Here is a 25,146-nt window from a genome sequence, read left to right as displayed (position 1 = left end):
TTATATAACAAATTACATCAGTGTTTTACACATTTAATAGAAATGTATTTTATTCCATCTAAAAATTTAATTTATTTCGATCTTTCAATTTGCCATCAGAATCCAATTTTATTTGCCTTCAGCATCATTCGATAGTAGCTTTAAAAATAAGAAATTCTAAACTCAAAAATTCTAACCTTTCCATTTTATTTTCTCTTTCATCCCCTCATGGATGCTATTTGCTCAGAAATTAAAGTATTTACCATTATTTTTTAAGACTAGCAAGTTAATTTTACTTTGAAATTAGTTTTGCGTTAATTGTTTGCTGAAACGACAGATTTCTGCAAAATAAAATATTAAATGTTTGGATGAATGTTTGAAACTTTTCTACTATTCATTGCTATGATTATGTACGTTGTATCAATTAAATATATTTGGAAAAAATTAAAACTAATCAATACTGGTGTTTCATATAATACGGGTTATCAATTTAATAACTTTTACTATTTACTTGCAAAACGTGGAATATTATGGAAAAAATTAAAAAACTTGCGATTTTTAAAAGCTAATAGAAATAACAAAAATAAAGATAAAGATATTACCATGACATTAATACAGACGATAATTTTGTACTTATGTACTGCCTTGACTTTGATATTGTAACTAGGTTAGAAAATTAGAAGAATTTATTAATGAAATTCTTTTCAAAATTCTTCTATTCTGATTTTAATTCATGATTAATTAAATTGATTGAAATAATGAAATGATGAATGAAATATGATTGAAATAAAACTTTCTCATATACTATTGTACAATATTATCAATGTATTATATTATCTAATTAAAACTAGCTATTCATTCTATAAAATTGCGTAATCTACAAATTAAAACTACAGTACACTCTCGATTATCCGTGCGCGGATTATCCGGTTTGCGGATTATCCGTGCTCATTCCGGAGTCACACGAAAAAATATAAAGAGAAAAATTTTAAAGATTAAAAAAATTTTATTCATGAAGTTATAGCACTACCAAATTTTTGNTGATATTGATTTTTTCCCTAATTAAAAGAGTTTTCGGATTATCCGTGTTTTTCGATTCTCCGTGCTCCCTGTCCCGGTGATTAACCCGGATAATCGGGAGTGCACTGTAATTCTTTATTCCTTAAAATTGTGTGATCTACTACTTTCAACAAACTCTTCACACTATTAAGTATCTATTATTTGAAACTAATTGTTCATTCTAGAAAACTGTGCAATGTACTATTTTTAATTTAAATTTCACAGCATTAAATAGTCTAAGCTACTACCTAGAAATAATTCATCAAGCTACAAAATTACATGCAAAATTGCTACAAAATAATTTTTCATACTTTCAAATTTTCAGTGATATTCCAAAAAACAGATCCTTGTGATGATATTGTAAAGAATGAACTGTGTGGTTCAATGACAACGTGTGCAAAAACAGACGGCAAGAATTTCAAAGCAGATGGGGAGTTTTTTAATTGCACTTGTAAGCCAGATTTCTATTCAAAAGACTATTACCAGCCTATTAAAAATGAAAATAGTTTCATCCACATTTGTGAAGGTAAGTGTCATCTATAAACCATTTGCATTGTTGCGTCTACTTATTCATTATTTCAAAGATTTGTTTGAAAAAAAGTGATAGCTGAATTTCTTTATTTTAAAATGTTTTATTGAAAGTCATAGATACAGAGAACGCAATCTCGAATGATAAAAGATATATATTGTTTACAAAATTTACTAGAAACATTTAAATCACTGATTTGCCTTTTTCATAATGTTGTGTTGTGACTTGTTTTAATCTAGGGAAAAATATTTACATAATTCATCTGAAATTACCTTGAATTACACCTAAGAAATAGTAGGACTTATGTAACACAACAGTAAAATAGAAACAAGTTTCTTAATTGACAAAAAGCAAACTTAAGAATTAACATGCCTTTTCTGTGCTAAAAAATTAGAAAAATATTTCTCTTTAATATATTCTCTTACATTAGGAAACATTTTCAAGGGTTATTGATTTAGAACATCAGAAAAAAAGCTAAAACCAATTCTCTTGAGAAATGAATGATATGAGGCTCCTCGAAGCAATTTCCAATAATATTAGTATGGAACATCCAGACCTTAAAGATCAACAGTTCATTCGGTCAGATATACAAAAGTCAATCCAAGACCAACAAATTAACCATTACATAAACTTGATCACCGGAAACATTCATTTCTATGGACTAAGCGCTTCCAACAATTCATGTCTCAGTAGCAAGCAGATCGTATAGATCCTGTACAGAAATGTATTAAATAAAACAAGGTATCTTCTAAGGATACCAAAGTAAAGACAGAAACCTAATGCAAGTTTGACAGTCATTGGTCGAAGCACGGTACAAATTATTCAATTTGATGTGATATTTACCATCTATTGGTGACTGTCTGGGATTCATCTTTGGTAATAATTCTCAGACAATGCATGTGCGCATTACATTAACGCAATTTAAGGGAGAGAGAAAGTTGCCATTGGCTCAACTGGCATTTAAACAGACAGTCCTGGTTTTTATTGTGAACTCTGAACCACTTCCAACAAAATGAAGTCTGATCAGAACTCCAGTTTTTATCACGTAGACCCAGCTCCCAGTCAAAACCATGGTAAATAAAGACTCTAGCTACCATACTGATTTAGCTGCCTTCAAAAATGTGACAACACAATGAAATGTCTGAATTATTTGAACCCACAACTGCTACAAAAAGAACTAAAAATTACAGTTTTCATACGTTACATAAGTTCCACTGAGTTATATCATTGAGTAATGCATCTCCATTTTTAATAATGGAAAATCTTCTTTGAACTCAAAATCAATAATTCACGGGGAATTGTTTGCTGTACTACTATTATTCTAAGTGAAACTTACGTTGTAGTTTTGCTTTGAATAATCTTATGAAAAAAAGTACAGGTATACTGCTTATTGATAATATTAAAACAATTTTGAAATAGAATATACCGTGTGTAGATATAATCAAATACCTCATGTATTGCAGATCGAAAAGACTGCAGCAGACCAGACTCTTGTCCGAAAAACACCTCATGTGTGATTACACCAAGCAGTTACGAATGCTACTGCGAGGAGGGTTACAGAAACACTTCTCATAATATAAAGGAAAATGGCTGTATTGGTATGTAAACTTAGAAAAAAAGTTCTTTTTTCAGGTCGTAACGTTCTGTCGATCAACGAATTCAAAAAAAGTTGATTGACTGAAGTAACTTATACAGATTCGAGGTTTTGCTTATTTTGGAGGTTCACTTATAACTCTTTCGTTTCATTTTGTTTCTGTCTATCAACGAATTCAAAAAAGTATATTGACTGGAGTTAATTATACAGATTCGTGGTTTTGCTTATTTTGGAGGTTCACTTATAACTGTACGCAACAGAATCACGTCCGGGTCACCAGTTGTACGCAACAGAATTACAGGATAAAAATGACTAGCAGACATTTTTTAGAACACTCATTTTTTATTATTATTTATTTGATCTGTTGCCATTCGCAACTCTCATAAAAGTAATATGAATAGTCATGTGACATATGATGTTCCTACATAACTCTTTCGTTTCGTTTTGTATCGACATGAGGCGGAGCTGTCGTATTATGCATCATAAGATTTTAGCATATATGTTGATTTTCAAGTAAGTTGTTTTCAATAATTAGTTCTTAAACGTTAGTCGTCATCGATGCAATAAAACATTCATCAAAAATTTAATCAGATTAATCATTCAAGTATGTATGAAATGTAGACTGAATATAGAATGCAAAATTATATTCAATTTTTTTACTGCTAAGCAATCAGTTCAATAGTTTTTAAGTAAAAACCGTTCTTTTAAATAATAGCAAATTCGTATTTCAATATTTTATTAGTCTGACTAAATATAGTAAATTACACTAAAAACATAATTGCACGTATACAAACCATTTTGATTTTTTTTTCAAACCACAACTTCATGTATATAACAAATAGTCTAAAATAATATCAATGTACTTTTTCATAAAATTTTGATGCCAACTTTACTTTGTTCAATAATTTGGGAAATTTAAACAAAAATTCTATTTGATCCCAGGCACAGATGGAATATAAATCGTTTATCGAATTAGTATTATATATTATTAAACAATTTTCATGTGATATTGAGGTTGGCTTGATAGCTTCTATCCAAACATTGATTTTGCGTTAATGATAAACTTAAATGCTTAGAAATAAAATATTTAAGGATTGAATTCTTTATTATCATATAACATATCGCTTTTCTATGAAGCAAAGGAAAAGTGATTGCTTCCTACATAAGGATATGAAAATGCATAAAAAAGACTTTCAATTAGTCACAAGCATTATGTATTTAATATGTATTTTTTTCTTTCATCACTATTGAGTTTTAAAGACGAAGCCTTTTATTGCTTCTCCTATTACTCATACAAATAAATAATCTAAATTTGATACGAATTTTATTCAAAAAAATTTTTTTTACTAATTCTTCATTATGCTTAGTGTGAATATGAGACTAAGCTGCCTGTAAAATGATTCTCCGTCTAGTATATATGATAGCAATGTCGCTTGTTGAATTTAAACGTTATTTCTGTTGGAGAATCTCTGCAATTGATATCCGTTTTAAAACATTCAGTTTTTGAGATTTTACTACCAATTTTCGCGTAGTTAGTATAATTTTTTGAGAGAAAACTGGTCTACTAATAGTTTACTATTATCGCTCCTTCTACACATAACTTTTTTTGCATATTAATAGTTTACGATTGACTTTGTTTACTCTTTGTTGTTAACTGTAATCGAATTTAACACAAATTGTGTGTTTAATGTCTCGAAATTATGTAGTTTTATATGAAATTGAATTTTGCGTAATAAATTTTAATGAAAATAATTTTAAAAAATTCAAGATAAAGCCAAGGCCAAATTAAGGGTAAAAGAAATTAACAAAAAAACCTATGAAACATAAATTTTGAATAAAAGTTAAAATATAAAGCTCTACATTGAAGCTGTAAATTTGGCAAAATTTGAGCTTGGCGATTGATATCATACTCTCCTATTAAATATATGATATGTAATTAAAAACTAATGTCCGCAAAAAGTGAATTACTACTATATCACATAAGTTTAACAAAATACCCACATGCGTATGTAAATAATATAAAACAATTTCTTACACATGCTTTTATTTATTTTAAGCACTATCAACTCTAACTAAAAAACATTTGTTGCTGGCAGTCGTGATGTCAAAATTATATATAACTAAAAATATGAGTTTACTAGCTTACAAGATATCACAACAAGCAACCAAAAAAAATTTGCTATTAATCTGATTGAACACGCTGGTCGAAATGGTGGTTGATCGAAAGAACATACTGGTTGGTGAGGAAGTCCTCCTGCGACTACCCAGTTGCCCTTCGCCAATTTCTGCGAAACCGAGTCTCAACGCGGAATGCAGAAACAAAACTTGACGAAATTAGTAGCGTGGACATCCAAAATTCTAGAGTGTTCCAGAAAATTCGGAGGCCGTAAAGTGACAAAAATCCAAAGGGAAAATTAATCATTCTCAAGGATACAAGAAAAACACCTTAAAAACGTCGAAAAAGAATGTTTGGCTTCGGGTGTTGCAACAGGAAATTCAAAGGAAGCGTGGAAAACTCCGCTATCATTCCAAAAACTGCAAAGATATGAAAATAATTAAACATCAAAGGATTAGTTAGAATTGAAACAAGCACATTCGTCTTACGAAGAATTGAAAGAAAAATACACTTTTACAATTCAAACAAAATAAAATTTAATTATTGAAAATTAAACATTAAAAGTTAAAGAATATTTAAGAATATTTGATTTAAAATTATCGAATTAATAAAAGACATCATTTGAGTTTCCAGTAAACACAAACTAAAATAAGTCGAGCAATACCATAAAAATAATATTTAAATTTTGAAAATTATATTTTGCATATAATTCTCTTAGCTTAAACGTGTTTTACGTTGTTTCATAATCCTTTTGATTCACTTAAGTAGTTATTATAATTTGCAAAAATTTGGAAACATTTAAGACTTTCAGATGTCCGAATTTCTGACCACTTTCCTACTTTAACTCTTGAGACCGAATTTTTCTGCGAAAATCCGATCGCTAGATAAAAAGTTATTAAGATGTTCAGTTTTTTTATTATTAATTTTGCGCATCGTGTAAAAATTATTTAACCAATTGTTACGTGTTCTCATTTAAATAATAATATACAAAATTTGTGCTGTTTTCGAATAATGAAGACAATATCGGAATTAGGATCCATACAAGAACCGATTTTTATTTTTGAAATAATCAAAACAATAGTATCGGAATTGGCATCCATGACTCTTTTCAGCAGCCTGAAGTTGCTTGCTTTTAACCTCATATTAAAATATTTTAAGGAACTTTTATTTAAGTTTAAGTAACGTTTCTCTGAAGATGTTATTAATTTTTAATTTTTACAGGTGTCTGTGATAACAGCCCTTGTGGTGAACATGGAACATGTGAGCGATTTGAAAAGCACGAATACATGTGCAAGTAAGAAATTTCATTTATTTATGTACAGATCTTCCTTAATAACTCCCCTTAATATATATTTTTATACTCATTCTCAAAAGAGAAGTCAAAGACTTATTCATATTAAGTATTAACAATAAAACAATAACAAATGTTTTCAAGCGAATAATTTTAGTAAGTTTTGCATTCACTGCAATTTATGTATTTGAAAGCATCGTATCCAAATTCGTTAATAACAGTATTTCGTGTTACCCACGTATTTAAAAATCTGTTTTCTTTGCAAAACAGTTTAGATGAGTTTCAGAAATAATTTTGCTTTAATTGATGCTTTATTTAATGTATTAAAAAATTTTTTAATTAATTTTAAAAGTTGTGTGACAGTAAAAAAGATGCAGTTTCCATTAAACGGGACATTTAAAATTTGTAAATTAGTTGTAACATTTATTTATTATTGTTGTTATTTATTCTTTCTTTTAACTATTACAGGTGTGATCCATCATATACAGGGGTACACTGTGAAACTCCAAATGAAAGAAAAGGTACACAATGAATATCTTTTTTAAAAAAGTATTCTTCATAGTGCTTAATTTGTATGATAATCCTTTTTTTCATAAAAATTTCTTGGTTGTTGATTTTTCAAACTTAGCTAAAACAATTCAGCATACTATAGCATAGAAAAAGTTGAATTATTTGTCAAAAAAAATTTTAAAAAGTCAAAAATTAAATGAAAAGATAAAAATTGATCTAAAACAGCAAAAACATGTTAAAATATGTAATTATGTTTGCGATGCTTCGAAGTTATTAATAAAGTGAGTCATTTGTAAAATTTTCAAGGTCTGTTTCACAAAAACTATCAGACTTAAATACTTGGAATTATGAAGATTTGTAGAAAAATGCATTAGAAAAACTATGAAATTAAAAAATAATAGTCCGTAGTTAGTTCTTGAAATATTAACTGGTAAGTTTGAAGTAAAAATACTATATAAATCATTTTGCAATCCGTAGAAATGCAATTACTTGACAGTTGAAATTTAAAATGCTTAATGGGACATTTCCCTTTATTCTTTTTTCTCGCCTTTCCTATTTGTTCGAAAGCCATTGCAATTTTAAATGCTCTTTCTTGAATTTTTTTGCATTTTCTTCGTTTTAAATATTAACTGTTTATCCACTGATATAGAAAAATGTAATTCTTTTGCGATTTTCATTTTATAAGTTCGTGCTTGAATTGGTGTCGAAAATAATAAAAAAATGAGTCGAAATAATGAAAAAGAAAGTGAAAAATAAAATTTTGCTATAAACCTAATAATATTTTGTAACATAAAGATTGTACAGGGATAAAAAAAAACTTAGAACTTCATTTATAAAAAACTTAGAAGTTTTGATGTAAAAAATAAATAACATTTGAAAATTGATTTGGTAGGATAAGAACCGATTTTTCTCAAAATTTCTCCCTAATCAGTACTTCTTCACTAGCATTCTCACGGTCTTTGTTCCTATACTTCTCTTTGTTCTCATTGTCCACACTAGAAAAAAGGGTTTTTCAAAATTGAGCAAAAATTTGTGAAAAACCCAGAAACAATTATAATCACATTTGAAAACCAGAGTACTCATAGCATAGGGACATACTCAAAATTGAGACAGCTCTGAGAATTCATCCTCATTTGTGAAGTTGATTGTTGATTACCGATCTGAAGACCTTCTTTATCCGTAAAATGAGGCTGGAATAAGGAATAGGGGAGTATTTTATCTAATTAAATTTTATTTTCGAATCTTTGATCGTTTTAAAGTAATAGAGTTAGAGCTTGTCACATTTGATGAAGCGTGTCAATTTTGAGACTATGTATTTGAGCATGTCATTTTACTTAATAATGAATACATAGGTTTTTATATTCGACTATAGTTGTTCTGGGCCTATTTTGACAAATTTTTGATCACATTTTGAAAAAACCCTTTTTGTAGGGTGAGTGCAGATATGGTACATGTAAGCATGGTTCATGTGTTTTTCTCTAATATAGTCCATCTTATTATAGTCCATCTTTACTGTGTAGTAACTGTGGAGTAGAGCTGATTTTCCACGTTACTGATTTGTCAAAATGCAACTGCTCAAAACAAACCACAAAATGTAACTGCTGGCAATCCAATCACCTTTTTTTTCCAAAAAATGAATTTAAACCATTCTTTCTCCTTGATCTTCAATTAAAACTACTTGTTATTCATTATTTCATCATTTTTTATTGTGTTGCACATTCTGTATTCCTAAGTTGTTGAGATATTTCTTTCAAGTACAATTGATAATTTTTCAAATCCAGGTATCCTTTTATGTCTTTACGATTTGAATAGTAACAAAATGTGCTTACAGAAAGTTGTAATAATTATATATTTTGTAAAAAAAAATGATTTTTATCAATTTTTAAGTGAAAAAAAGCATGAAGAATAAGAAACATGAATGGGTTTAATAGTAAAATAATTAATAGAATGTTATAAAAAAGGGTGATTCTTAATGAAAATTTATCTTCAAGTGTTGATCTAAATCTTTATTCAGACCCAAGCTCAATAAATCATGAATTCAAATTTTAAAAAACATGATAAAACTTGTATTTTTCAAAAAATTATGAATATCAATGGCGTAATGGGAAAGCCTTATTGGAATAAAAGGCAACGGAACATTTTCCCATTTTCAGATGCAGAGACTGCTTTAATTCAATAAATATATTGTTTTCCCTGACTTTTATGATTTTGTGATGAAAATTAAATGGAGGTGAAAATAGTTTTGAAAAAAAAGATAAAAATGGCCTGTGTGATCATAAAAATTTGAGTGAAATACATTTTTTTATAAAAAGATTGGTTTTCACTATTATTTAAATAAGGCTTAGAATTTGACAGAAATCAGTCAAATATTTCTTAAAAAATAAGGCTCTTTTGAAATTTTAAAAATAGAAACCGAAAAATAAAGATTTTTTTAAATTTATTAACTTAACGATATCGGGCTCATTTAATTCAGATTTCGGATGTTTTAATTGAAAATTGAAAATTATGTAAAGATAAGTAATCTTTGCTGTTCTAAAAAAATTATCATAAATAAACCAAGCATCTGTGGATATTTTTTTAATTAAAAGGCAAAAGTAAGGAAAAGGCAAATTTAAAAAAACTTATATTGATAAAGGAAGTAAGACATCAATATTTTTAAATATAATTAAAAGAACGTGGTCCAAGACAGCATGTAAGCAATTTAAACAGTTATATCAGTAGGTAAAAAATTAAGCAGTAGGCAAAGTTCTACCAAAAGTCTTTTTTTGAAAAAGAAAAAATATTCTATTTGACTTATGAATTTCTACTTTTTGTATCACCAATTAATAAAACAATAATTAATAAATTTTAAAACTTATTTTTTCACAGAATTGTCTAAAGAAAAATAACATTTTACGATTGCATAAATTTTACAATTCCCTTAAAATTTTTCAGAAACACTACGAAAAGCACAAAAAGTGAAATTTACACAATGAGGTCTTTCTCCATTCTAAACTATTAGAAATATATTTTTCCAAATTGAGGCTATCCCCTATATTTCGTAAATAAGACGTAATCAATGAAAGTACTTTTGTCTGTCTGTCTGTCACTGGTACTTGTCTTCAGTAGTCAGTTGTTAACTTTATTGGACATATTTAAGTTCATTCCTTCGAAATATTAAGATTAGTGCTGATCGCAGAATAATTCTATCATTTATTGAGGGTGATATTTTTCCATTGTACTGCATTTGTTAAATTTGTGTTGGTATAAATCATCTAACACCTATATCTCAATATCCCATGTCTCTCAAAATATTTTTGCACCAATTATTCTCCCTTTAAGCTAAAAATATTATTTAAAGTGAATCAGTTAATCAAGCGCAAAGAGTTGTGATCTGAGACAGTAATGAGTCGCACGTAAAAAAAGCTAAAGTATGAAATATAACAAATATATTTATAAAACTTTATATTGAATTTACAATTTTTTGTATTAAAGTATATAAGCTAAAATAATAATATTTATTTTAAAGAAATTGAAGACAATAATCTCGCAGTTACTCTTAGTGTTTCCATTATCCTGAGTCTTCTTATCGTGATTTCTATCATTGGTATTTTCATACTGTACAAAAAGTAAGTAAAAAAATTTATATTTCAAAATCAAAAAAAAAAATGATAACTTGAAACATAATTTTCTTTAAGAAAAATAATTTCTTTTTGTGTTTTGATTGTGTTAAAAAGGACATGATTGTTTAATTATTTAAATTTTGTTGATTTTATATTTTAACATTCCAATTTTCTTTAAAACTTCATTTTTTTTTTAATTATTATCTTTAATTTTCAAAACAAGCCAAGTCAAAATATTAAAAAAATAAATAATTCAGTATGTCACGAAATTTTTTTTTCCAATGCCCACCTGGAGAATGACCTGGGTCATATAGGCATCTGAAGGACAAATTTGTTGACCACTCTTTCAGGGGCACCATATTAGGTGGACCAACGTTGCTCCCACAATGAGGACAGATAGTACAAAGAAGGAAGGAACACCCATGACATTCCCGGAATTCGAACCCAGAACCTTTATAATGCAAGGGCTGTTCCCTAACTCCTACACAGGCCCGTCGGCGTATGTTACGTAATTAATGCACTATTAGGTAAAGTAAGGTACAGATAAGGAACTATAAGGAAAAGTAAAGTACATCATAAGGATTGAGGGTTGCCTAAAACCCATAACCGAAACTCGCCACTAAAGGCTCCTAACGATAATGGGCTAGTATGTGCATTTGTACCAATACCTTAATCATTGAAAATTATCTTAATTTAACGTTAATTTATTGTTAGTTTTATGTTTTCCAATGATTGCTGTCGAAACTTTTATGCAAATAAGACTTGAAACACATGGTTTATTTATTTTTAAGGAATTAGCGATCAATACGCTGAGTTCACTAAGCTGGTTACCAAAACAGTAAATTACAATGGAACATCTTTATCTATCCCTTTTTCTTTTTGAATACAACTTAATTTTCGACAATAATTATTAAATAAAAAACACAGAAACAAGATAGTTTAAGATAAAGAAAGTACCAGTTCAAGAGCACTGGACAAACAGCCCGTAAGGGCAGCTAACGGCAGCAAGCCCTGAGCAGTGATATTTTCGGCCATTAGTTGTTATGCAGTCTTTGTGGTGTCGTCTATCTCCTTTTAAAATTTTAACTTATAATTTTGCAACACCCTTTATCTGACTTAGCTTTTGCGTCTGCCTCAAACTAGCACCTGAACATTGAACATCGTTAAAAATATTTTTCTTTGCTTAAATTTAGTTTTTAATAATAGTATGAAATATTCTATTATATGGAATATAACTCCCAAACTATTATAAAAAATGCAAAATAGAACGCTAAATGTATGTATATTTTTCTTTCAACATTTTGAAGCAATTAGAAATGTTTTCTCGTGGCTTCTCAGTGTTAAACAATAAGCCCTTTTAGTGATAAAACAAGTTCACTGCTAAGTATTTTCGAACCGAAAGTTCATCTGTCCAAAATTCTTATTCCCAAAATTATAAGTCGTTTAACTATTTGATGTAAACAAAAAATATCATGTTTCTTTTTATAATTACAACAGTAGGTATTTAGTAAATACAATAAAATCAAACTCAATGTGCAGTTCAAACTGACGTTCAAACTAACGTTTGATATTACATCTATCTGAGTTTCTCTAAAAATTTAATTAGCTCTTAATCAAACTTTTACCTTATTTAAAAATAATATACTTATTGTAAGCTAATTTAAGCAAAAAATTAATATTTTACTGAAAAAAATTCGATATCTTTTAAAATACTGTTTAATGACTTATAGAAGGTGTTTCATTAGCGAGTTATTTTTACACTTAATGTATATTTTTAGATTCTTTATCAAAAGTAAAGTCTAGAAATATGCGTGTAGAAATAGCAAAATAGTCTATAAAACAAAAAAAAACAAACTCTATATCAAAATCTGGCGAATCACTACAGATGCGGAACAAATTGAAAATATCAAAACCTATTTGAATTCCAGTAGAAACCAAACAATTGAAACTGAAAACATCAATACCTACTTGAAAGCCTGTAAAAACGAAAAAAATAGTGCGTGGAGTCCCTCCGCGCGGAAGAAGTAAATTTATTAACCTGCGACGTTAGTTGTAGAAGAATCAGCAGTCGTAGAAGGATCAGTAGTTCTATTCAACGACTCTTTTCCAGCTCAGCTCGCTTCCGTGCTCTGTAATCACGGTAATATTGTGCATTTTTCCCTCGTGGACCTCTTGAACCTGTGGAAGTGCTTGTGGTGGCCTCATCGTCTCGCACTGGAAAATGTATTTGTATTAATAATATATGTGAATGCGCCGTAATGTAATTTCAGAAGAGAAACAATCAATTGATGTTCACAAGAGACATACCTTGAGAATAACCTTAAATCCGTCGCATTGTCCGTGGAATTGTTTTCACTCATTTTTTACAATTGTTATCTACTAAATTTGAAAATAAAAAATACTACCCTATTAAATTATATGTGTATCAAAACAAACTAAAAAAATATTTATCGAAAAACAATACTTTTATTATTTTTCTGCTAGTGAGAACCAAAACAATATGGAAATGAATGAGGGAAAACTGAATCCTACCACGTGATTTCCCGGCTAATAAAAATGTAGCGTTAAGCGTTTAACGCAACCTTGTTGGAAGTCGCATAAGAAGTATAACTTCAAAAAGAAAGGTAACTGAAAAAAAATAAGAACCTATTTAGAGGTCTGTGGAAGCAGAAAAAGATGGAACTAAAACCATCAAAATCCATTTGAATAACTGTGGAAACCAAAAAAATAAAAAAATAAATAAAGGCAATTGTTAAAACTACCTTCATGTTTCCACAAACTGCTGCTGTTGTTCTTCCTCACTCATAATTTGTAAGAGGTTTTAACGGCGTTTTTGAATCTTCGTAGTTTTCCATTTCATAGTCGGTGAGACCAAATATTGTCCCATTTATTTTTAACAATATTATAAATCACTAAAGTTTTAATAGTTATCTTTTTTTTAAAAAAAAGAAATTGTGGTTTTTTTTAAAACACTTTTACATTTGAAAATGCGGATATCTTCTGGATGAACACGATAATCAGAAATCTTGTGACTTTCCTTGATTAAAATACTATATTTTTCAGCACCACAAAAGGTTGGAATTTGGAACCACTAATGTATATTTTTTTATAAAAGTTTTTTTTTTCTGTTTTTTATACTACTTGTATAAAGAAGATTGAGTGCGGTTACTCAATTACAGGAGAATATGTTACCAATGAAAATCCGTTCATATGAACTAATAAATTACCCGTGATAGATTCTGCACGAATCTTAATCTTTTTTTTCTTTACAGAAATAAATATGGTGGGAAGTATGGAAGTAAACATGCAATATTCAAACCACTTCATTTTTTGTCAAAGAAGGTAATATTTATTTATTTAGAAAATAATTCATTTGAAATATGACATTGTATTTTATTTTATTAGATTACTTATCAATTGTTTTTGAATACTGCCTTTATCTTATGTTCCAGAAATCTTTATTTGAAACAAATTTTAGTTACGTAAGATTTTTCCTTAATATGCAAAATGAGTTACAAATGGTTACAAATTTGGAGCATAATTTCGAATTCATCATTTGGACAGAACAATGATTGAGAACAGCAAACAAGGGCATAATGGCAGACGGATGGCCTCAGTGGTAGACGTATCAGGGGTTAGAATCCCTTTGCCATCCGTTTAATCATGGGAAGTTTTCGTGGCTTTCCTCTCCACGAAACTCAAATGTGAGTTAGTTTCATCCACGAAGACATATTTCTTCCAATACTTGATCCAGTAGTTCCTTTTACTTCTGGATTGGGTTTAAAATTACAAGACTACTGAGTTGAACATGGGTAGTCAGAAACTCAAAATTTGTGTAAACCACTTTCGTTTATTTTTATAAAAAGCATAGTCCTTTTAACGAAAACGCTAACCACAAATGAAAGCTCCTGATCGAACATCTAACAGTTCAATTTAGACTTACATGAACTGCCAAACACCAGTCAGCATCCATGAGGCCACGCCCCTTCTCTCTTTTTGTTTTTGAGATCGCAGATCGCTGCGATCTTTACTTTTATATTTTTCAGATCCACCAACTTCTGAAAAAACATTATCGACCCAACATTATCGACAAATTGGTAAATGCCACTACGCGGCAGCGTACCAATATTCCAATTTCCAACATTCCAACCACAAATGAGTACCGAGTAATTAAAGTATCAGGCTCATTTTCCGGTTATCTAAATAAAATAAATAATGTAGTATCGTAATGTGGTAAAATGACTATGAACTATTAGAAGAGAACGTAACCTGGTAAAAGCACTTAGATTCGTCCATAATCTAGCACTGTAAATGGTCTTATCTTCTAAGGCATGATACTTCCTAACCATCCTATCCGAAAGAGTATTCGTCAAAACTGATGGGAAGTCGTAGAACGAGTAAGAAACTGTATAAGAATGCAGATTTTTACGTGTCCATCCAAAATCCTAACACTGGTAAGAACATTCCATCGGTCCCTCTCCTGTTAGCCGCAATTTGTTAGAGCTAGATGACACGTTTATAATACTAGCTGCAGCAGGGTAGTAGTTACTAAGGAAAATGGGTTAATTTTGAATGTTTTATGCATTGTAATGGTTTAAATTGTTTTAACTAATATTTATCAGGAAATAATTAATTTATCTTACAGGTACGGCTAATGTGCAATCCTAAATATGATGGTGAAGATTATAGCGTGGCTCATCAAGGAATCTCGGAAACTTTCGACCATAGAAGCAATGATGACTCAGAGCGAATGCAAAATGCAGATTGCATTGAGCTGGAAATACGAGAGAAAATCAAACGTGGTGATCAAGCGTTGGCAAATGCTGCAACAAGTCGCAAAAATGAAAAATTGGGACAAGTAAACTCGAAAGCGAGTGAAAAAACAGAAGTGTTTCGTCTAAGACTCTGATTTTGCTTCAAAACAATATCGAACTCTTTCACAAGTTTATGTTACCTGTTAATATGAACATTGTTTTCCTCATTTTTATAGATTGAAGTATATTACATATATCGTGCATATTCACCATTGTTTAAAAATGTTTCAACCCTGATATAAAAGTTTAAAAGTAATTCTTTTAGTATTATCATTTTTAGAATTATCCTTTCATCATTGCCTTTTTTATGTGTAATTATAACTATCTTCATTTTATTGTGGTATATCCGATATTCCAAAGTTTTAAAGTTGCGTTACACTTACGAAATTTAAAATAATCTTTTGACGCTTCTGTCATACAAAGCTTGCCTACGGTACGATATTTATTACAAAAGACGATTCAACGCAGTGGTTGCAAAGTTAAAGAAGATACACCATATTTTAAGAATTGAGAATTGCATCGCAACCCATGACTGCAATCCATACACGGATATAGCTGGTTCCCATTATGAACAAGTCAGTTCGTATTTTGTGTCTTAATTTCATAATTGTTTTGCTTTTACCATTTAATATTCTCAATGATTGCTATACAATTGGCCTGGAGTTTGTTTTAGACTAATTTAAATATTTGGCTTACGCCTTGACAAGAAAGTCGCCAAATTCTTAAATTACTCACAATAGCTATTTCTACGTCTTTTGAATGCCGAAATTTAACAATAATTATTAGAAAATGTAAAGTTACGTTAAATAAAAATTTAGATAAATAAAAAAAGAAATTTTAAATACTCGCGAACAGTAAGTTCATTTCAGAAAGACGTCCTTAGTGATGTACGATGAGATTTTCTAACCTGGATTGTTACTCAACTCTAAACTCTTGAAATGTGACTTAGATCACAGCAAAATTTGCCCCTGTACGGAATCACTCTGTCAACATGCGTTTACACTGTGAAACAGAGGCTATGGATTAAATAGTAAATGTATAAAAATTCTTGAATTAAATGAAATATTAATAATCTTAAATTTACTTGTGGCTATTATAATGAGGAGCATTTTTAGACTCAATTTCCGCAATTAAACAAACTCTTAATCCGAAATCAGGACATGAATTGCTCAAAGCAGTAATTATAATAGAAATTTTTCTTCTTAGAGGCAGGAGTTATTTTTGCAAAACTCGGGTAACATTATGTGTGACTACCGTCTAGCTAGTCAGAATGTAGACAATATTTTACAACATTTGATGTCCGTTCTTCAGGATTTTATGTATCTGATCAACGATGAACTTACAAATATGGGTTATGAGAAAATTTATTGTTGACAAGATGATATTAATATAGGTGCTAGTTCTATTAAAAGTGTATTTAGGAAAATTGCAGAAATTCTAAAAAGTTTCATGAAGTACCTACAATTAAACCCTACTTTCACAAAAAAATAAATCTGTCAAATCTGAAGAAAACTATTTAGGATTTAATAATTCTCATAACTCACAGTTTCTAGATTCCAAAAAGGTAGAAGATGTCAAAAGATTTCTGGCTGTTTGCAAATTTTACCTTATCCCTAACTATGCTCTACTTACTAATGTTCTTAATTGTTTAACTTTAATGAATGTAAATTTTCACTGGAATGAAAAACATCAAAATGTTTTTCATCAATTGCAATAAATAATTTTTTCTAAGCTCTTTGTACACCTCCCTCAATTCAATGAAAGGTTCATTTTAAGCACCAATGCAAGTGGTAAAGTTACTGTCGGAATTCTAATGCAAGATTTTCAGGGTCATCGTAAATCTATCTCATATACTATTAGTAAAGATTTTTCCCCCTCTGAGAGGATTACCCGACTGTTAAATTAAAATTGTTTGCTATTTTTAAATCTGTCATTGATTTCAAAGATTATTTAGCTTAAAGGACATTCATCATACTTACTATTTCTAAACCCAAAGCTCATTAGATGGAAGTTACCAGCTGACATTGCCACTTGATGGTTTTAGCAATTCTTCTTTTTCTTCGACAGCACGACAGCCGCTTACAGGCCTTGGCTGCCTAAACCACGCGTAGCCTCCAACGCCTCCTATCCATGGCGACTTTTTTCCAGCTGTTAATCTTTATTACTTTGAGATCTTTAGCAGTGTCGTCCAGCCATCTAGTTGGAGGTCTTCCTCTGGCCCAAGAACCAGAAGGATTTTTAAAGGTGGCGATTCGTACTGCATTGTTTACTGGACCTCTCCAGATATGGCCAAGCCATCTTAATTTATTGCTTCGGATGACCTGCACTATTTGTGACTGTCCATAGAGTCTATATAAGCAATTTTAGCAGTTGTCCGAATTTATTTAAGAAGTTCGTAACGTATCTAGATCTGATATAAATTAACTGATCAGTTCTTTCGAAATCTCAATCCTGGTTTCCATACCCCGGTTTTATATAACTAGTTTTATATTTTATTGATAAACAAGAGGAAATTAAAATTGTTAATGTAATTCAAACAAATAATCCTCTCAATGAAGTTTCGTTTACAACCTTTTATAAAGAATACCAAAATTGTCATAATAAATTTTTCTTCTTTGACCATTTCCAATAAGACTAAGAATTTTTATATTAACAATGAAATCAAATAATTAACGTTTGCTTGTAAGGTTGTTGTTTCAGAATTAATTGTAGCATCGTCGACATTGCAGGGAAAAGTTTAAAAAATACCCCTTTTAAATGTTATTTAATGGTTCAGTTTTTCTATTCTATATCTAACGTATAAATGTTTTTTTACGATTGCATAATTTTAGACATTAAAGAAATGTTTCCTGATTAGGAATTAATAACTGTTATTTAAAAAAAAATACTTTTTGGTGCTAAAAGAAGCATATGTTTTCTTTAATGTTCAAATAAAATAATTAATTCATATAAATGCCAATTGATTTGGATAGAAACATATTTTATTCAAATTTCAAATACAATTTTCATAAATGCGGAAAAGATCTTCTTAAATGCGATTTTCTTAAATGCGAATAAAGAAACATCTTCCTTCATTTCTTGTTTCTCCCACTCCGAAATCTGCAAAAAAATAAACGGCTTATCTAAAGAAAAAATATTTTCCTTAAATTTTTATGTAGTGGTTCAGATTTTATAACAAAAATGATTGCGTAATTTTAAAATTGCAAGTACTAGAGATACTAATTTTACATTTAAAACTACCGAGTAGAAAACACAATTTCGGGTATTGTGTTAACATTAATCCTAAATAGAATCGATCAGTTCATATATCTTAAAAATAATACTATTCTCAACTAAACTACTATTTATTACTCTAAAAACTCAAGAACAATTTTTACACTGAAATATTATTAAAAAAATTATTTATTTTTGACTTTATTGTCATACTCTTTGAAAATAGAGTAGGACTACTAGAATAGGACAAGACTACTCGATTTCCCAACACTACTCACTTTTCCCCTTTTCGTTACCATGGTATCCGCAAATCTTGCTTTTTTTCCATGCTAATATATTTTACTTTTTACTGAAATGTACTGAATGTACTTACTGAAATGAACCTTGTTAAAACAAAATTTTTAGTAACCATGGTAAACGAGAGGGGAAAGTTTGTAGAGTGGGTAAGTCGCTTCACCTAGAGAAGTCGATCCTATTTAAAAAGAATTTATAAATGTTGTAAAAAAAATTATAAATTCTTCTCTTAAATACAAACAGTTATAGAAAGAAAATTATCGAACCAGAAAAAGAAAATACCAAGAGAAAAATAAGACAACCTTGAACAACCTTGAAGCTTTTTGTAAAAATGTATTGTTTAATACTACTTATTTTTCGATTGATATTTATAAAATCAACAGTATCCTGATTGCGCATACATCAAATTATTGTCTAATGTATATGAATGGCGACAATATATATATATTGCGGTGAATATTGCGAAATATNGAACGGAGGGCTTTACAAAAGTTCCGTACTGTAAGAGGAAAACGCCGAGGTCCAATGACACCGCAAGGTTTACGGCAAATTTACGGTAAAAGACGTGTAAAACAAATTTGCATATTTACCATTTGTTTAACACTATTGCATACAGCGCCATTTTCCGCTAGTGGTGAATTTTTGAACTTTTTTTTTCTTTGTTGCGGGAACTAAAATCCCATGACCTCTTATAGACATTTACCAAGTTTGATGACATTTGGTCGGGAAGTTTTATTTTTATAGCCATTTCAAAGTGGAACTTTAATTATAAAGACCCTGTATATATATTGCAGTGAATATCGCGAAATATTTGTTATATTCGAGTTGATATTATTATATTTATTCGATATTTTAATCTGCTGAGTATAGATTAGGAGAAACATCAGTGTTCGGAGTATCAGTTAAATGCATACTGGGCAGTGGCACTTGACCAACAAAAAACATTGATGTAGGGCATACCGGGCTAATGTATACCGGACAGTGCACTTAACTAGACCTAGTATACATTTCGGACATTCACCAAAGTGACTATGTGATCATCGACATTCACCGGTGTAAGTCAACAACCGCCAATTTCGGTCATTCACAGTAACATATATAGGAATGTGAAGCGAATTGTAACAAGTATACTTGCGAGAGAAAAGATGGTTTCAAATCAAAAAATGTAGCTAATAAAGGACAAAAGGAAGCGGAATGCATTGGTAAGCAACTCTTCTAATTTATATAAGACATTTATTTCCAAAATTTAAAAAAAAAACTGTGAATTATAAGAATTAAAGATTTGAATGAGGAAAACAAGAATTGAATAAACAAATGAAAAGTTAAAAACTAATGTAGTTTTATAAAGAAGTGCAATTGTTATAATATTGTTGCAAAGAAGATTGCCTAGATATGTGCAAGAATAAATGAATAAATATAGTAAAAAAACCTTAAATTCGTAAGTGTCCAAACAATATAAAAAAAGAGTTGGTGTGTTTATGTATAAATATATAATAAAAAACAAGATTTTATAAAATTGAAATATGCGGATTAAGACAATATCAGGTAATCAAAAAGGGAAATAAAATGTATGCAAAATAATTTAAAATTATTTGTAAACATTGATAAACATTGATAAATTAATATTTTTTTTAAATAAAAATAAAAAATTCTCAAATCAATGTTTACCAATAAAATTTATGAAATAGTTTTTAAAGAATTTAAATTGATTAACATTGTCTGTTATAATTTTTCAATAGATAATGCTTCTACGCCCTCAATAGGTAAACCTTTTGACTCACATTGCAGTTTTAACAAAATAAATACATTTTATGAATATCTGTACATTCAGGATATCAGCTCAACATAAGGATATCCTCTAATTTCAAATCTATTGCAAGACAAATAACATGATTACATGGTTTTTAATTGAGTGTTATACATTAATTTTGTAATATTAGCTCATTTTTTTTCATTACTTTTACATAATATGCATTTTATAAATAATATTGCATCAGTATAGGAATACGTCTCTACTACGAAGCATTCGTCATTGAAGCGACTACAAACACTCGTTTACAAACATTCATCAGTTACAAAAGCATAGATTTGATTTGCTTTAGCAACTGATGAAAAGTCTGGTAGGTCTTGGTTTGATCTTTGTTCCATACGAAAAAATGAATTGCCGCCTAAATCCATTTAACCGTAATTTGATCCAGAATTTTGAAGAGTGTTATTAAATGTTCATTAATGAACACTAAAATATGTATCTTACAACAAACATTATAAATAACAAAGCACTTTAAGTGTAAAATTTATTATTTAGTCGAAAAAAAGTTATAATTTATGAGCATTTACAATATGTAGTAAATGAGAGCAAAGGAGAGATAAAAATAATTAAATTAAATTTTTTAAAGCAGCTGTTGTCTTATGAGGATTGCATTCCAATCAGATAGTCAGATGAAATAACTATTGATGATTTTAACCCTGATTTTGCTCTTTTTAATTTCTATAGTAATTCAATAGGATTTAGAAACTTTTTGTTATTTATCACTAAAACGTTACCTTTGAATTTGTAACGTGCATGTTGATTAACTTCATTTTTTGTGAAGATTCCATAAATATATATCAAGAGTGGTTCTTACGGAACACCCTGCTTCTAACAAACTTTCAAACTACTTACTTTATGAAAACAGTGACAAGAGTGATTGTTGACAGCAAAAGAAATCCTGATGTGATGCATAGTATTATGAGTAATAATGGACTGTGTTCACGTTCATCTGGAAAACACACACAAAAATTAAAGCAAAAATTAATAGCTTGTTTACTGAAACACTATTAATTAAAAGTAATATCTGTAGTAAACTTTCACGTCTTATCTCTTTCGCTTCAGTTACATCAAAAATAGAAGCATTTTCTCTATTCTAATACAACTGTAAAACGTTGTTTGGATGCTTTTGTGTAGATCTGATTTTTTTAAATAGCTACTGTTGTGAAATCTGTTGAATGGAAAATGTTTGCTCAATTTAAATGACTTACGAACCACAATTTATATGACTGCTTAGCGATATGAGTTCCTCACCTTCTCTCCGTTATTAGGAAAGTATTATCATATACACCGAAGAGCCATTACATTATGACCACCCTCCATCTATAGCAATGGGCTCGCCCAGGAACAATGTTTTCATGGGGCACATTAGGATCCATAATCCTCATAGAACAATCCCTGACGTCTGTAAGCTACTTGAACATAGTTGCAGACCAGGTTCACCCATTCATGGCAACAGTTTTTCCTGCGAGAGATGGTGTTTACCAACAGGATAATGCACCATGTCATAAAGGTCGAATTGTCGATGAACATTCCAATGACTTTCAAGTCATGTCTTAGCTCCCAAATTCACCTGACCTTGATCCAATAGAGTATTTGTGGTTCTACTTGGAAAACCAAATTCGTGCTGCCACGCTACCCCCTCGCAATGTGAGGGAATTGCAGGAAGTGTTGGTGAGCGTTTGGTACCAGATACCTCAGACTACCTTTCAGCACCTTGTGGAATCAATGCCACGGCTGGTGCTAGTAGTTTTGAGGGCTAAAGGTGGTCCTACATGTTATTAGCAGGGTAGTCATAATGTAATGGCTTTCAGGTGTACTACATCACATACATATATTATCATATATAGTATATAGCAGTAGATCGATTTTTGTTTTTTTCCAACTTAACTTTATTCATTGATAATTTTTGCATTTTCTATTTCAATGCTCCTTTGATTAACTCATTCACTTCTGACAAGCCTTGAGAATGAACCCCTGTTAAGTACATGAAACATGTCGATTTTTGCCAGCTCCCTGTTCTTTTCTACAAATTAAGTTTTTATGCTAACAAGTATATTTTAAATAGTGTTTTTTTGTAGAGACGTGGAAGTTATTTGAAAATTTGCAATTATACAATGTTAATTAACGTCATTATGTTATGCATAATATTATAGATTAAAACTTATAAAATACCCATTTTATTTTACCTTTTTGTTCCATATATTAAGTTGTTTTTGCACAAACAATTAACAACTTTTAATGCACAGTTTCACTTACACTTTACATGTTTTACATCAATACATTTTTCTCACCTTCGACTTTTTCACAACGATGTCCAGAAATTCCTGGAAGACATTCGCAAAAGTAATAGGATCCAATGTAATTACAATGCGCACCATTTCTACAGTCATCTCTATTTTTGTTGCATGTTTCTAAGAAAAAAAATCAGATTATCATTAAAATAGCAATCCCTTCTCCAATCATATACAAGAGTACTTAATAAATCACAGTACGTAAAAATTAAAAGCGAACACCTTCAATAACTGTCTATCTAATAAGTAGGATTTTCATGTACTTGGATTTTGTCTTATCGATTTCGAGAGCGAACATTAACAAATTAATTTGTGCAGACGAATACAAGTATTAGATGCAAAAACATTCTTCTTCTAAGTAAACATACCTTCTTTTGACGGATTTGGTATCTTGACTCCCTCAAAACATGGAGAGTAGCCGTTATCTGAGAAAAATTGTCACAATAGTTAAAACGGAAGATCAGTTTATAGTTTGGTCCCCTTCCTGTTAATTTTGGTATTTGTGCATTTCATCCCTCCTATAAAACAGGTGGAGCGAATCGAAACCATTCTTGCGCTCTATTATAAAACTCATTCTAGGATAAATATAAAAAATATTAAAAATAAGTACTTGAAAAAATTATTTTTCCCAATTATTTATTGTTTGTAGATTTATATTATCAAAGATCGAAAATATTTTTGATTGTAAGGCATACGCACTTTTACACGAATTTAATTTATTCAATTTCAAATAGTAAAATCCTAAATTTGAACAGAATCGGGCAACTTGTTATGGAGAAATTGAAGTTTAAAAATATTTGCTCCTTGAGTGGCAAAATACGGAAAAGGGAAATTAACATCAAGGCATCCAATTCGTTAACCGCTTTCCTGCAAAAATTATTGAGACAGAATTTTCCAGATTACGGCTAACTACCCCCTTTCCCTATTTTGAGGGTATGGAATTTGAATTCTGTGAAAAACGTGTTTTAATTCGGAGAAGCCAAATTTTTGTGCCCTCGCTTTGTAACTGGGAGTTTTGTCTGCATAAGTTGTTTCACCTTCTTAAGAAGTCGAACCGTTAAGATTATGTTCTAGTGCAATCTTAAGATGGAAAAATACTAAAAACTTTTTGGTACAAGGTGCAACATTGAATTATCTTTTACCTCTACATGCATGGAATTATTTATAATATTGAAGGTTATTTACACATATGTATCTTTGGACTCCTCCGATAATTCCACACTTTTCTCCTTTATCCTCATTGCGAATAACTATTTGTCTCTAACAACCCTCCACTGTGAGTGAATGGAATAAAGCTCGGTACATAGGGGTTATGATCTGTGTTTTCAAGAATTATGTTAAAAATGATTGCATAGCTCTCACGGTTACAGTTACCAAGACAAAGTTTCAAAATTTTAAAATGACAACACTCACCTTTTTTTGATCAAAACGTAATCCTAAAAGTAACAAAATCTAAAAAGGATTTGGAATGATTTTAGCACAAGAAATTGCGAAACTGGGCTTTTGCAAGTGTCACTACTTTTCGTAACCACTAAAAACCAGAAAGTGTGGTAAAAACTGCCAAAAACGATGAAAAATGATAAAGAAAGCAATTTACGTTCTGAAAAAAATTTGACTAGTCCGTCTTCACTTGTCTGACATGTCCCTAGTTTCTCTCTGCATTTAAAGTTTTTTTTTGTGGATCAAAATCCCTTATCGTAAAAATTCATTAAAAAAATTTTGATACTTATTGCCAAAAGAGTAGTATCGCAATTTCTTGCACTAAAAATATCGCTCTAACTCCATTTTAGGTTTTTTACTGCAAGTATTACGTTTAAAAAAAAACAGGAAGCCACTACGTTGAAATTTCGAAATTTTGTCACTGCAGCTGTAATCATGAAATTTACGTATTCGTTTGTGATATCATTCTTGAGTGTATGGATCATAACACCTATATACAAAATCTTATTCTGTTCGCTCGAACGGTATACTCTCCAGAGTGTCAAATGCTGACAAAATTACCTTATAATCACTCTGTATATATATATATCCTTCTCTCCGTTAT

General features: G+C 29.9%; 2 protein-coding genes across 20 annotated transcripts in view; one reads left to right on the top strand and one right to left on the bottom strand.

The window, feature by feature from the left end:
• Nucleotides 1-15,750, top strand: part of LOC107447641 (neurogenic locus Notch protein-like) — an 80,790-nt gene extending 65,040 nt beyond the window's left edge. For all 16 annotated transcript variants that reach the window (XM_071184797.1, XM_071184798.1, XM_071184800.1 and 13 more), the window contains 7 exons: nt 1,364-1,564; nt 3,031-3,165; nt 6,499-6,571; nt 7,037-7,089; nt 10,587-10,686; nt 13,953-14,022; nt 15,326-15,750. In XM_071184797.1, the coding sequence (XP_071040898.1) occupies nt 1,364-1,564; nt 3,031-3,165; nt 6,499-6,571; nt 7,037-7,089; nt 10,587-10,686; nt 13,953-14,022; nt 15,326-15,589 (896 nt within the window). In that variant the 3' untranslated portion in view covers nt 15,590-15,750. The remainder of the gene's footprint in view (nt 1-1,363; nt 1,565-3,030; nt 3,166-6,498; nt 6,572-7,036; nt 7,090-10,586; nt 10,687-13,952; nt 14,023-15,325) is intronic.
• Nucleotides 15,751-18,453: 2,703 nt separating this feature from the next.
• Nucleotides 18,454-25,146, bottom strand: part of LOC107444592 (fibropellin-1-like) — a 65,178-nt gene continuing 58,485 nt past the window's right edge. For all 4 annotated transcript variants that reach the window (XM_071185233.1, XM_071185232.1, XM_071185235.1 and 1 more), the window contains 3 exons: nt 23,103-23,222; nt 21,664-21,760; nt 18,454-18,593 (listed from right to left, as the gene is read on the bottom strand). In XM_071185233.1, the coding sequence (XP_071041334.1) occupies nt 18,566-18,593; nt 21,664-21,760; nt 23,103-23,222 (245 nt within the window). In that variant the 3' untranslated portion in view covers nt 18,454-18,565. The remainder of the gene's footprint in view (nt 18,594-21,663; nt 21,761-23,102; nt 23,223-25,146) is intronic.

Source organism: Parasteatoda tepidariorum, chromosome 9 (genome assembly GCF_043381705.1).
Source record: "Parasteatoda tepidariorum isolate YZ-2023 chromosome 9, CAS_Ptep_4.0, whole genome shotgun sequence".
NCBI classification, from domain to species: domain Eukaryota; kingdom Metazoa; phylum Arthropoda; class Arachnida; order Araneae; family Theridiidae; genus Parasteatoda; species Parasteatoda tepidariorum.
Note: the sequence above shows the minus strand (reverse complement) of the source record. Positions and strands in the feature narration are given on the sequence as shown.